Source organism: Alosa alosa, chromosome 4 (genome assembly GCF_017589495.1).
Source record: "Alosa alosa isolate M-15738 ecotype Scorff River chromosome 4, AALO_Geno_1.1, whole genome shotgun sequence".
Lineage (NCBI taxonomy): Eukaryota > Metazoa > Chordata > Actinopteri > Clupeiformes > Clupeidae > Alosa > Alosa alosa.
This window is the reverse complement of record NC_063192.1, coordinates 5,121,332-5,135,671: the sequence shown is the minus strand read 5'-3', so window position 1 is coordinate 5,135,671 and position 14,340 is coordinate 5,121,332. Positions and strand designations below refer to the sequence as shown.

Genomic DNA, 14,340 nt, shown 5'->3' with positions numbered 1-14,340 from the left:
TTTTTTTTTGTATGTTGGTCTTAAGGGGGCATGTCAACCCATCCCATTACCACTTATTTCATGTATAGCGCCACCTAGTTAAAAATTAAAAAGCAAAAAATTAGGTGTTTTCATCTCAATATCTCTGGCTGACAAGGTCAAAACTGCACGAAATTAAAAGTGTAGGATCATTATGACACCCTCTGAATGCATGCCAAGTTTTGTGTACTTTCGTTCATGGGGGGCCTTACAATAAAATAATTTATGTGTACATTTAGTGACGTACACCAACAAGGATTCCTGGGACACTGAAAGACCGGGGTACACAAAACTTGGTGGGCATGTACCCCCACATGGATAGCATGGAACCGTCATTTTTCGTTTTCATCTGCAGCCCCCCCGCTGGACTGGACCCCCCGAAAGGAGGGTAGGGCAGACACAGTTCTCTGTGAATCTTTTATGGTATGTTGGTCTCAAGGGCCCACATCAACCTGGCTCATAATCACTCATTTGTGATTTGCCCCCGGTAAAAAATGAAAATCAGTAGGATTAAAAGAAAGCCAAAATAAATATTCATTATCATCATCATGGCTGCATTTTCAGTATTGGCGAAGAAGTCGTCGTTTGTCCACTAGATGGCGATCGTTGCAGTGAGGCGTAATTTTGTTGGAAGTTAAAAGTGGGTTGGAAAAACAATGGGACCTTCATACAAGGACTGTAATTTACGCAGCTTAACATCTAATAAGGATAGGGGCGATGTTCACATGAAGTGTAATTCCCATTTCTTCTTGAAGCCGAAATAAATCTGAGGATGTTTATCGGACATGCTTGGTTTTACTGCAGGACGCGTTAATCTTGTAATATCAATAAGGACCTAGGTAATGTTACCGTTAAGCGTTGGTTGAGTGATGGAGGCATTTGATTTATTGCATTTGTAGAAAACTATAAATGCGGTTATACCAAGCAAATGTATAGCAGCACTGTTTGTATCTTCGACTGTCATTTATTGCCGTGCTACAAAATCATTCTGTGCAATGGAAGATTTACCAACATTACACCGGGTCTGATACAGTTTTGCCTATACATGCGTGAGACTGAGGCGCCTGTTTATTTTGTTTTAAGTCGTGCAGGGTGTGAGAGGGGGGAATCGATGTGCTTTGATTACAGCTTGGTAGTTGTAGTCTGTGAAATTAAAAAGCACGCGGTGTGTGAAGTATCCAAACAATGACACCTTCATTTCATTATGGCTGCTTTAGCAAAACACCTTAAGCTACTGTGTAGTGGGTCCCATTTAGAAGTGGCTACTTCATTGGCTTTCATTGACTCATGGAGCTGCGTGAATGTTATTACAACTTTTCGCCCACGATATGACAGTTTAAGTCCGCTTGATACTGTAAAGTAAGCCATTGGTTTCCAAAGGAGATTTTATTTGTGTAGCCAGCATAGCCTATTGACAATTTATGTTGTAAATAGGCCTACCTTATAATCCTACCTGTAGCTTAGGGAAGCTAACAGCTTTCTATTAGGATCTAGTTTGTTAGTTACCGTTTTGTCATAACTCCCTGATGCATTTTTGCATTTAGAATAGCCAGAGCGTGTATATCTCAATCGGAAAATTAAACAATATCGGGTGCCTATGGACTAGGCTGGGTGAACCCAGCCTGATCTGCCCGCCATTTTTTTTTTTGATTTCTTAGATTGAGCTTGGTCTGATGAAAGCCAGACTAGCCATGGACCTCAGTTAAACAATGCAAGGGAACATGAATCAGCCTATATTTGCACTAACAATAACGGACAAAAGCTCTTCAACTTTGGCCCGTTAAAATGTGTATGAACAGTCTAGCGACGCATTTCATCAAGGCCCATTTGGACATGACAGTTATTTGCACCACTGGTTAGATGTAAAACAGCATTTCGTTTCAGACTAGGCTACTGTTACTTAATTTGTGCATTAACAATAACGTTTCAGACTACTGTTACTTAATTTGTGCATTGACAATAAAAGTATTACATGAACTAAAGATGACTAAAATCTTATGTAGAAGAAGAAACATTTACAAAAAAAATCCATCCATCCAAAAATGACCTTTTTGTTTTGATAGCTGTTGAAAACGGCATGGAACTGACAGAGATGTTTTGTTTAAAAATACATAAAAAAATAAATAAATAAATAACATTATGCTGATACCTTTTGCTTTTTCCCAAATACAATGTAGCCTACAGGTGTAAGTGACCTTTCATCAATCCAGTTGCAATGGATGAACTGTGATGAACTGCCCTACTTGTGATTGTTTAGAGATTTTAAAGGTTTTATAACAATTCTACATCTTCTTTGGCTATTCTACAATCTATTCACCTTTTCAGCACCAGTAGGGTACTTTCTGTGCAGCTGCACACACACACTCAGGCATGCCAAACAAGCATACACAAAAGTTTCAAGAGTGGGGGATGGAGTAAAATATGGAGACAAATTGAAGTGTGATTTATTTTTTGGAACGGATGTACAGGACTGAGCGGTGGTCATATTTTGTACCGCTATGCGGTACATCTAGTTTTGTCCAGAGTGCTTTTGTTCAGACACAGGTGTTAACTGTTTTGAACGTGATGTCAGAGTTGACACAGGTATCAAAACGATCGAGAAAAACTGTAATTGTATTGGAAAGGGAAGGTCCCCCACCTGTGGCATGATGTTAGATATCTAAATATACACTTTCTGATGTTACAGTAAATATCTATGAGGGTATCAGCTATCACTGCTTTTTTCAGTAGGTGAGTTTACATACAGACACTTTTAGTTCGATTAGAATTGGAATAATGGCTCAATCGGAATAAAAATATATATATAAGCACCTTGATCAGAATAAAACTTCCAATCCGATTGGAATTTTAATCAGAATGAAAGGGTGGTGTATCCCATTCTTATTCCGATTGAGCATCCATGTATTCGGTCAATCGGGCTGCTTACTGTGGCTTCTCAAGCAAAAGCAAAGCAGCGATGGCTATTCAGAGATTCTAGAGCGCATGAGAGCACCTGATCGGAATAGAACGAACCCCATGGAAACAGCTGGCACAGAATAGTTCAGAATGACAAAATAAAAAACTGTCTATGTGAACCCACATTAGCATTCTGGCACACAGTGAAACATTTGACATTTTAACTAGGAGCTTCTGAACCGTTTCCCAGTTTCACCTTCCGTTGCCTTCCCCTTTCAGATCTCCGAGATGTACTCCACTGTGTGCAAAACCCTGAAGAGGAAACACCTCGCTCAGCAGGCAGTGGCGACGGCAGCCCAGGAGGCAGAGGGGCATCGGAACGCATCAGCTGTTGGCCCCGGGGCAGATGAGGGCAAGAAGACGGGCCCTCCTGGATGGCCGGCTGGGTCAAGCGGAGGAGGAGGAGGAGGAGGAGGTGGTCCAGGTCATGAGGAGGTCCGAGTGAGGAGGCGTGCCCAGGAGGAGCCCTGCTATGAGGCCATTGGCGACAAGACGTGGCCCAGCAACCTGGTGGTGGAGGCGGACCCGGCCTACGCCACCATCGACTCCCACTGGAAGCGCGAGCGGCAGGCTAACGCTGCCACGCTACGCGCCAAGAAGAAACAGCAGCAGCAACAACAACAACAACAACAACAACAACAACAACAGCAACAACAACAGCAGCAGCAGCAGCAGCAGCATCCACCTGGCCAGGGCAGGCCTCCGCCAGGAGAGAACTTCTACGAGACCATCAGCGAGGTGAAGCAGGGCATCAGCGCTGCCAACCCCAGCACCACCACCATCTTCACCTTCAACGACGGCATGGAGATGTACGTCACGGGACTGTGAATGCCGCCGCTGCAGTCACAGCCACCAACCCCCGTGACCTGTTGCGATCCGGGGGAACTGGCCCTGCTCACGACCTCTGACCCCCGTTTTGAAGTGAGGGCAAGAATAGACTCCCAACTTCTAAGCCTACACCTATATGTACAATATCTGAAAGGCACTGAAAACATTATTTGTTATTTTGTATGAAATGTGACCATAACAATCTCCCAACCACCACAAAGGTGTTGCCTGCACTTGTTCACAAAAGAATTCAAAATTCTAGCGCAACGCTATTACTCGTTTAAAACTAGGTCATTGTCTTTAGTCTCTCTCTCTCTACACACACACACACGCTGTGAAACTGCTGCCTGCTGTCCAGTCTAAAGGCAAGTGAGGCTGAAACAGGTTTTTCTGCTTATAAGCGCAGTATCAGGTGGGAGGGTAGGGTTTCAGAAGGGTGATATGAGCTGTGATAAAGCTGTGAAAAAAGAAGAAAAAAGAAAAGAAGAAAAAAGAAAATAAGTCATATGGTTTAGAAGATAACAACATGCACACACACATGGTCTAGCATACTCATGGTCACACACACACACACATGCACATAGACAGAAGCACACAATCAAGCACTTATATTTTTAGATTTTTAATTTCTTGGTGTAAGTGGTGAACACAACAGCTGTTATACTGTGTCATAACAGAACTCTATTTTAGCTTCAGAGTTTAGTTGTGGTTGCAGGATGCCTTTAGCCAAAAACTTGTTGGAATGTCAGTCTGGTGGGTATGGTGTCTGTTTATTCAGCATATTCCGTGAGACAGACCTGCTGGCTGCTGCAAAAGTTGCATATTGGGACAAATAATACATTGAAGTGGAATTGAGATCTTAAATGCACACAGTGTGTTACAGTAGAGAGAGACAAGGAGAGAAGATAAGGAGATTATTATCCGTCGTGTGGTGGTACTGTAGTTTCTTTGAGTTGGCCTTGTGTCTCTTTGTCTTCCAAAGGCAGCGATGTCTTATCACATGCTGTTGTTCCACGGCAGTTTGCTTTGCCAAAGTCAGCTTGGTTCCTCCAGAGCGATTCCACATCATATAAAGATTGCATGTTCAGATGTAGGAAATCAGAACACATAACTTTGTGGATTGTGTCTGGTTCTAAAACCAAGCTATATGGAAGAAAGGCAATTGGTCTGTGGTGTTTTATGGTGTGAAGACATCTTGATTGCTGACAGGAAGGCGTGGCTACTGACAACAACCACTTTAGTGCTATAATGAACATAACACCAACCATTTTGTATGGTTGCAGACAAAAGGAATAGGAGATAGATTCTATTTGTCATAAAACAAAATTATGTAAATAATGAAATAAAAAAAAACTTTAATGACTCAGTGATGCACACAATCACATACTTTAAACCTTGAACAACACACACACACACACACACACACACACACACACACACACACACAAACACACTCCCACGGTTGTTTTGCTAACTGAATCCAAACATATTTTTCACACAGACTGTGTGCACAGATTAAACTCTTAACTCTTCCTGGAAAAGAAAAAAAACATGACAAACTGGTTATCTGTCATGGAATTGGCCACCTCTGACTTCTAAGGGTTTTTTTCAGGTCAGCTTGAGGTTTGCATGTAATTAGAGCAACAGAAGAATAATGTGGCATGTTCAATTTCAGTACCATACTGTGGACCAATACTGCTTTCCTCCTGGAGCAGGTCATTCCTCTTTAAACTGGTCTTTTTTTTTCACCCGCATGTATTACACTGTGCTAACTTTACTCAATATCTGCTGACACGTGAGATTTGATTTGTGAATGGTGATGCATGTAGTTTCACAATGCCAAGGGAGACAGGGTGACAGTCTCTCTTACTCAACATGCTATTGCTTGATAGTGTGATCAAAATCCTAATCAAAGTCTGGGGATTTATTTGCCAATCTGTTTGTGTGTATGTATGTGTGTGTGTCTGTGTGTAGAAAATTGTTTTGAAATCAGCTCGACCAGAATCAAGCCCGTAAAAGGGCACACATTCCAAAAATCTTGGCACAACTCTGTTTTGGATGTCTTTTCTTTTTTTCTTTCTTTTGGCGGAGCAACATGCCTCCACCACCCACCCTTGGCTGTGCACTGGGTCAAAGTAACCATAGGGTCAGAGGTGTTGGTGCAACTTTCCCATGGTGTGCATAGCAACAGCCTCTCTGTCGAAAGCTGTGGACCCTAAAGACCTGTTTTTCTTTTGAATTTGAATAAAGCAATGATGAAAATTAGCTTTTTTTTAAATAACAAGGGATGTCCTGGTTCAGGCGTGTTACTGCTGCATATCTTCACATGGGTATGCTTAACACCAGGCTCCGGTCTCTGGAAATAGAGAATGCTGTTGTAGAGTGTTCCGGAATCAGTCAAGTGTTCCAGAATCAGTAAGGAGCAGTAAAGGCTGTTTTTCTGGCCGGGTCTGGGGTTGTTTCACTGCCCAATCTCCAATGCGAGGAGTTCAATCTCACTCGCTTCTCGGAGCCACAGGCTCTCTCCAGCCATCAGTGGCATTTTTGACGGCTGTGCGTCCAAGGAAAACAAACTGTCGGAGGGCCCAGAGTCGCTAGTGAGCGCCTCCTCTGGAAGTCTGTTGCTCCGCTGGTTTGTCTGTGGATCAGCTCAGCTGCACAGTAGACATGAGAAGGCCTTCCCATGAGGCCCTGGGGGAGAAGCCATGCAGGGTTGCCATTGGTTTCTCTTTTTCAAAGAAAAGAAAGAAATTATGTGGAAGAGGACACAAGACTTCAGCTCAGGGACTGAATTGTGAGTGTTTTAAGGAAACATACCAAGTCGCTCTTACATAACACGCTAGTCCTGCCACCATGACAGAGAGAGATAAAGAGAGAGATCACAAAGTGTTCATTGATATGTGCATTTAATTATGGTTTAAAAAGTTAGAGCAAGCGTATTATACTTATAAATAACTTATATATAGTATACAAAAGCACTATTTTTCCTACCCTCCCATCTACACAAACACATCAACTAGTCACATTGTGTCTAAGCAGCTGATGTCACTGCCATGCATATCGGTGTTTCAATATTGTTGAAGCTGATGGTGATGTTTACTTGTATGTGATTGCATGAACGTCTTTAAAAAAAGCTAACGAATACCACTTCATTTTGTTTAGTCCTCTTAACTGATATGATTTCAACACAAAAAAGAGCAACATGGCTGCCTAATTCATGTGATTATTGTACATGGACTTGTGTGAACAGCTCCCAGGATCAATATCTGCCATCACATAACAGGACGTGTCCAGTGGTAGATTAGAGTTCACTGTTTAGAAAAAAAAGATTATGTTCTTGAAGTGCAAAGTTCTCATGAGCTGGGTTGTCCATTCCATTGGCGATGCACAGCCACAGCCAGATCTGACCGACCCTTCCCCCACCTTCCCTTCCTCCTGAGATTCATTAGATGATGACCAACCTGCATCTTCAGAACCAGGCTTCTGCCTTGCAGGGAGAATGCGTCACCACCCCCCATTCTTGTTGGGTTTTCTCCCACCCCCTCAATCTGTCTGCTGGAGCACAGCAATGACTTTGTCCTGAAGTACGCTCTTGGCCTTTGATGTAGCATTTGGAGAGTTGGGGAGGAAGGGGTTGTTGGAAGGGGCAACCTGCACTTGGACCAAGCCTATTTTGCATTCAGAGAGGCATTACAATCTGGAATGGTTAGCAATCAGCACAGGTTTTCAGAAGGCGTGGTGGGTTTTTAAACCAGGTTAAAAGTAGTGTATATTGTGTGTACTGTGTTTTCCCCTTATCACCTTTACTATAGTGCAGAGCAATGGGTACTCTTTATTTTAAGATAAAACCACATTGAAACAATCAAGGAGCATAATCCACTTTCCCTAGAGCATGAGATTCATGTCAGTAGATAATTCCTGAGCTCACAGCTGTGTTAAAGACTAATTGATGAAAGAATTACAAGTATGCACAGTGATGAGTCTGTGTGATGGCGGTCAGATTATGCTGTTCAGATAGACATTGCTGATGTTATAATAGAAATATATTTTATGTCTTGGTTGTAGTGGGTTGTAAACGGCAATGATCTGTCAGAGCAAGTTCTACTTCCTTTTAAATTATTTTTCTTTTCTAGTCCCATGTCTGCAAATCAGTTAGACTGGGTGTACTTTTTAATTGGCTTGAAAACGAACAGGGTGTGTAGGCCTATACTGTATATAAATGCCAGCTTGTGTCCTATTTTACTTATGTGAAAAAAGATTGTATGTTTTTTTAATCAAGATATCATTCAGGATATTGTGGTCAAATTTATACTTTTGTAATAAAGTTGCACCTTAAAATATTGTGTGTGTCTTTTTAGAATAAACTCCAAAAGATTAACCTCCTAAATATAATTGTAAATGTAGCCTACTTTGACGTAGGCCTAAATGTAAATTTTACAGCCGGTGTTCTGACAAGCCAGATACCAGTTTACCATATATCAGTTTCGAAACAAATGGAGTCGTTCTGTTGGTTCTCTCGAAGGACGGGTGGAGCCGTACATATATTATAAACTTCGAAACTTCGCCAATGCTTTGCCGAATGCGGAGGCGAAGAAAAAATAATTAGAAACATCCAAACGTGTTGAAGGGCATGACTGCACGGAGAAGTTTGCAGTGCACAAAAAGTCGTCACCTGGTCTAGGCTGGCTACTGCTGTAGGCTACATAATGCTACATTAGTGCAGTGGCTCACAGCAGGATGTTGTTGCCCAGCGATTTGAAACAGTGTGACAGCAAGGTGGTAATACTATGCTTATAAACCACAAACGTCTACGATAATGCCCGCCCTGAAACTGATTTTTAAAATCCAGATATACTCTTTATAGAATCGACTTTTAAAGTGCACTATTATGACTGATCACATGCCTAAAAGACAACCAAAAAGTTACATAATCCGTAAACTGCTGATTCTCCACGGTTATGAAGGAGGAGCCATTGCGTACGGGGAAAGGCTCACATAGCCTAGTCTGTTGAAATGTCTGCACGTTTACAACGTAGCTTCGAAGTGCCTAGTAGCCTACAATGTCTTCTTGCCTATTTATATCAACGGATTCGAAAAGTCGTTTTGTAGGCTATTTGGGCTTTCCGGGTGACCAAAGCTAAAATGGCCATTCCGAACGCCAATAATTTGGCCTGCGCTATAATAATGTTATTTACAACGCCTTTCTATTTGAATGGGTTGAGAAGCTGTATATTTTTTTGACAGAAAAGAAGGCCTATGTTAAATTGTCAAAATATAGCCTATGTTTGAATCATACTAGTAGGCCTACACTAAGGTAAAGGAGTGCATTATAAGTAGGCATATATTCATGGAAGGCATACATTTTAAATCTAGTCAATGCGCTTGCAAAACAAAGACTAGAACACGTTAAATCCGAGAGTCACATCTAGCCAAATCTACTCGATGCAGCAGGGCTTGTTTTTCTCCCGCACCGGCCGGCATATCGTCGAGACACACCTCCGCAGTGTTAGGGGAAAAAATGTGACATTTTCCAAACCAGCCAATCAGATTGTAAATTGCAATGGCCGCATTCCAAAACGACATGTTTATGTATGCCGACAACCAGTCAGACTGAATGGGAGGCGGGACATTGCGAATCTCGCCTGGCTGCACGCGCAGGAGAGAGTGGGCGTGGCGTTCATTTGGAGGAAAAAAGCAAAACAATCTTTTATTCCCTGACCGGTTGGCTGTAGTTTTCTGGTTGGTAGAAAATCTAGTTGGTAGTATATTGCGACAAGCTAAGCTCTAGTCAAGACAATCTTGTTAAATGTATAATTTCTTCTTCTGTACTAAGGTCTTTAGAAAGCTAGTTATCTTTCTTTAGATTCACTTTTCCTGACTAAAAATGACTTCCAAGCGCCTCCTCGATAAGCCCCTAGCCGGCATACGGCTCGGTGGTGCGGCTTCGAGTCGAGCTGGTAACAGCACGTATGGAGGGAATACCGCCGGACATGCTGAGACTGTCACGGCAATGGATTGCGGAGTGATACTGGCATGTAAAAATGTGTCCTCGCCGGGAAGAGTTTTTAGTCCAATGTTGGACAACAGCACTCTGAAAGAATGTATCAGCAAAGATTCTGTTGTCAACGGAGTTGGTTTGAAGTCAGGGAGAGAAAAGCACCTTGACCTGAAAAAAGTAGGTGTCTTGTTATGTCTAGTCTTGTGCATGTTTGGCATACTAAGTTTATCTGATAGTTAATTATTGATGGTTCAACTGATTTAATTTGTATCTGCATGTCCCACTTCTTTAACGATCAAGTTCTTGAAGTGATGTTTTGAAGAAAGTTTTACTGTGTGGGTTCTGTGCACGGAATTCGGCTTGTTTGCGCTGCGCTCAAAACTTGCGTGCTGCTCCGTGGAGAGAGCTTGTTGCAGCTTAGCAGAACTATTTAACACCAAAGACAGCACTCCTAAAAATAGAAAATAAAATCGTATAAGAAGCATACAGAAGCTCTTATTTTAAAATGGCGACTTGTTCAAAGTTTAAAAGGAAAAGTGGGTTGGGACGTTAACAAATCTCCCCTCCCCCACCCCGGTTTCACTAACCTACAAGCCTTGTCTTGACTGCGCCACACACCGGCATTTGGCGCAGGCCCGGTTGAACGCAGGCAAGAGAGGGTGGGGTGGGGTGGGGTGGGGGGCGTCAGTAGTCAGTCGACGACTCTGGTGACACCGACATTCGGTTGAATTAGCCTACTGTCGGTAACATTTTCATAGCCTATACAAACAAGTGGTATCAATTATAGGCTACAGACTAAGGCTACAAATGCAATACTCACAAATGCAATTTTTCTATTTTATCAGCATATTTCATCAACCTATTTCGTCTTATTCTGAGTTTGTATTTTTACTGTGGCTAGAAAGCCTCGAAAAAAAAAACATTTCGAATGTGGAAAAACAGTTGGTGCCTGATAAAATTCTCCCGGCGTATGACACGCCCCCCCCCCCTCCCCACACTCTTAACTTTGTTTTCTTCGATGTCAGAAATGCTGTGGTCAACGCCATGTTCATCCACAGAGTTCTAGTAGAAGGACGTTTTTTTATTTGTGTGTAATTTCCTCTTAGTTTAACCTTGTTTACAGACTGTTTTGCGCTAAACTAGTTGGCTCACCATCAGTCAGAATCTAGGCTATGCGAGGAAGATGTTTCACAATACTGGACATAGAAAAAGTAGCATAAAAATGCGTTGCAAGTTTTGCTTCCTGTTTGTATTTTGTCTGACACTGCCGCCCTTATCCATGCCATTTGAGATTACTTTGACTCCAATAACAGGCCTCTTTATTTAAGCTGTTAGTGTAGGCTAGATTTAGTTTTAAATTGTCTCAGGGATTCGAGACTTGTTTTGGGATGTTTAGGGAGTCCAAGAATGAGACATATTAGTTAAAGTGATATCAAATTGTCACAATCAAGAAAACACCAAAGGGGGGCACCAAATGTCTCAGCTGCAAGTAATCCTGCATGTACTGTATGTGACACATGGTGCCCTGATATACAGTTCATCACTGTGTAACTCTGCTCTTCTATTGGTCAGACAGATTTGGTTGTCAAACACTATCCCCTGAAGCAGAATGCAGTACAATAATATTTGTATGCCCAACATATTACATTTCTGCAGTGAAATACTGAAAAGTGCAATAGTAGTGTAGTGTAGTGCAATACAGTTTTTTAATGTCTGAAATATTGTATTTTCTGCATGTAAACTGCAAATAATTTGTCTGCATGTATATATACTCTTTTGATCCCTGCATTTATCCCAATCCGTGAATTAGTGAAACACACAGTGAACACACGCAGTTAGGTGAAGCACACACTAATCCCGGTGCATTGAGCTGCCTGCTACAGTGGTGCTCGGGGAGCAGTGAGGGGTTGCTCAAGGGCACTTCAGCCACGCCTACTTGTCAGGGTTCGAACCGGCAACCCACTGGTTACAAGTCCGAAGCGCTAACCAGTAGGCTATGGCTGCCCCACAATGTAAACTGCATTTTTGACACTCAGAAAACTGCCGTTTTGACATTTGAACATGACAGGCTGTCTCAGTACATTCACACAGTACATTTACCAAATTTCCCTCACGGGATCAAAAGAGTATATATACTTACTTACTTATACTTATTCAGTAGGTTACAATAACATGGAGCTTTTGGGAAATGCATCTGGATGAAAATTGTTCATAATTTTTGTGGTATCTTGAGATTATAGAACATTCATTTGATCACTGAATAAGTGTAGATCAAAATAGCTTTGGCCAATTATGTACCAGCTACTTCATTGTCTCTTAACCTGTCACCATATTTTACTTCCCTTGCGTGTGTGCTTCAGGTGGGCTGTCCAGGCAACATGGATGAGAGTGACCTGATGGGCCCATGTGGGGTCCTGAAGAATCCCAGCCCCACACATCGCCTGATTCTGAACGGGCAGAAGCTAGACGACCAAATGCACTTCGAGCCCAGGCCCTCAGGCCGCGAGAGCGGGGAGGCCAGGTCCCGCCTGCAGCCGCTGCTCTGCCCAGACGGCTCGCCTGAGGAGCGCCCCCCACACGCTTCCTCGCACATCCCCGTCCCACGGAACAGGTACACACACCTTCTCTCTTTCACACCTTGTCACTCTTTCTTGCTCTTGCTCTTTCTTGTTTTCTCTCTCGCTCAATCTGATTTCTCTATTCTGTCTATTTCTCTCTCTCTTTTCTCTATCTCTCCCTTATTATTTTTTCACTGTGCCACATGTGCTGGCCCCAAACACAGGTTCCTATCACAGACTGGTTCTGGGACACAACAGCAGGGAAAGAGAGATAAGGCTGATTATGTAAAAGCACCAAAGGGGTTTTGAAGGGAGAGACAAAGAAACCTAAGGCCATTTGTGTTTTGTTCAGCTGCATTTGTTTTCACAACCATCACCTCTATAGATCCACTGTTAATGGATCTATACTGTGTGGTGTGTGTGTGTGTGTGTGTGTGTGTGTGTGTGTGTGTGTGTGTGTGTGTGTGTGAAAGAGAGAGTGTGTGTGTGCGTGTGTGGATTTGTCAGGATGGTTATAAATTAACTCCCTGTGTTTGGCAGACAGTACTCCACAACAGGTGAATAAATAATTAACCACACCACAAGGCTGGACAATGATGAAGGTAGTGGATTTGATCATAATGGTTATTACATTGAAATAAGCCTTAATTGAGCCGTGCATGTTCACTTCACATACTCTCAGTGTAATTACTAGTAAGTGTGTGTGTGTGTGTGTGTGTTTGGGAGTGTGTGTGTGTGTGGTAGTATTACCCTTACTTTAACAGGGCATAAGTATTTGTGTACTTTTTTTACTTGTTGCACTGTTCACTATGAAAGAGAAAAGAGGAGAAGAGAAAACTGATCAGGCACTCACCGATTAAAAAAGCCTTCTTTTGAGCAATAACTTATCTGGAACACTAGACGTGCCTAAAGATGTCAATCGAGCAAGTGCTGCCTATCCTGAATGTCGTTTCTGTACACGATTTTACAGTATGTCTGAAATGCAAAACTCCCCGATAGCTATGCAAATGGAGCATGTTTGTCTCTTTGTTTTGACTGACGGGAGTTTACATGCGAGCAGCGCTGATAGATGGCGGTACTGGACCCGGCTGCCTGTGTGATCTGACATCAGGGCGTCTCGTTTGGTTTTACTGCCAGTTTTATGATTGCTCCACCACTTGATATACTTGTCCACAACACCCCACCCCTCCTCCCCCCAACTGCTTGTGCTTCTAGGCATATGGCTCACCAGGTTTATGTTTGTTTGTGTGTGTGTGTATGTGTGTGTGTAGATGTGTGTGTGTGTGTGCAGATGTGTGTGTGTACTTGCTTGTATGTGTGTGTGGCAGCTAGCTTAGCTGTGCTTGTGGAACGTTGATAAACGTCACTCCCCAACGCCTCAAGAGTGCTGCTGGCATGCGAGCCAGTAGCCTGGGCTATTGGCTCAATTGTTTGCGCGCTCGCCTCCCGATCCGAGGTGCTGCTGTTCGCGGGTTCGAGTCCGGGTGTGTGCTGGGGCCTGTACTATGAAGGGAGCTTAACCTACCCAGATGTAACCCAGGGTTACTTTGTTAAACCGGGGTTGACAAAACCTGCTTATCATAAGTGGTGTTAATCGGTACTATGACGCTGATTATGAAGTTGATTTGTTGAACCGGGGTTAACCTAATTGGAGTATGTGCGCGTTCACATAAAAGGGGCGGGTTGCAGCGCAAGTCACCACTTTCAATGATGACGCGATCACCTTATTTTACGGACGAGGAATGCACAATTATTGTGACAAGTTACGAGGAATTAAAACAAAAATCAAATAAGTCGGCAGCAAACAAAGCAAGACAAGGCTGTTGGCAACGTATTGAAGATCGGGTAGCCTAAATGCCTAAAAGTAAAGTTTTATTTCCACATGTTCTTCAAATATGTGTTACGGAGGATTAATAGCTTGCGGAATGTCTGAAATGAGTTGAAATAATTAAATTGCCTATTTTGAGTTAATAGAAAGGCCTA

General features: G+C 42.7%; 2 protein-coding genes across 2 annotated transcripts in view; both read left to right on the top strand.

Moving 5' to 3' along the window:
* LOC125293897 (mushroom body large-type Kenyon cell-specific protein 1) overlaps nt 1–8,141 on the top strand; it is a 54,711-nt gene extending 46,570 nt beyond the window's left edge. Inside the window, exon 7 of the mRNA XM_048242112.1 lies at nt 3,193–8,141. Within this exon, the coding sequence (XP_048098069.1) occupies nt 3,193–3,801 (609 nt within the window). The 3' untranslated portion in view covers nt 3,802–8,141. The remainder of the gene's footprint in view (nt 1–3,192) is intronic.
* A 1,367-nt stretch (nt 8,142–9,508) lies between these two features.
* slc2a4rg (SLC2A4 regulator) overlaps nt 9,509–14,340 on the top strand; it is a 64,612-nt gene continuing 59,780 nt past the window's right edge. The window contains exons 1-2 of the mRNA XM_048240924.1: nt 9,509–9,976; nt 12,160–12,410. Of these exons, the coding sequence (XP_048096881.1) occupies nt 9,686–9,976; nt 12,160–12,410 (542 nt within the window). The 5' untranslated portion in view covers nt 9,509–9,685. The remainder of the gene's footprint in view (nt 9,977–12,159; nt 12,411–14,340) is intronic.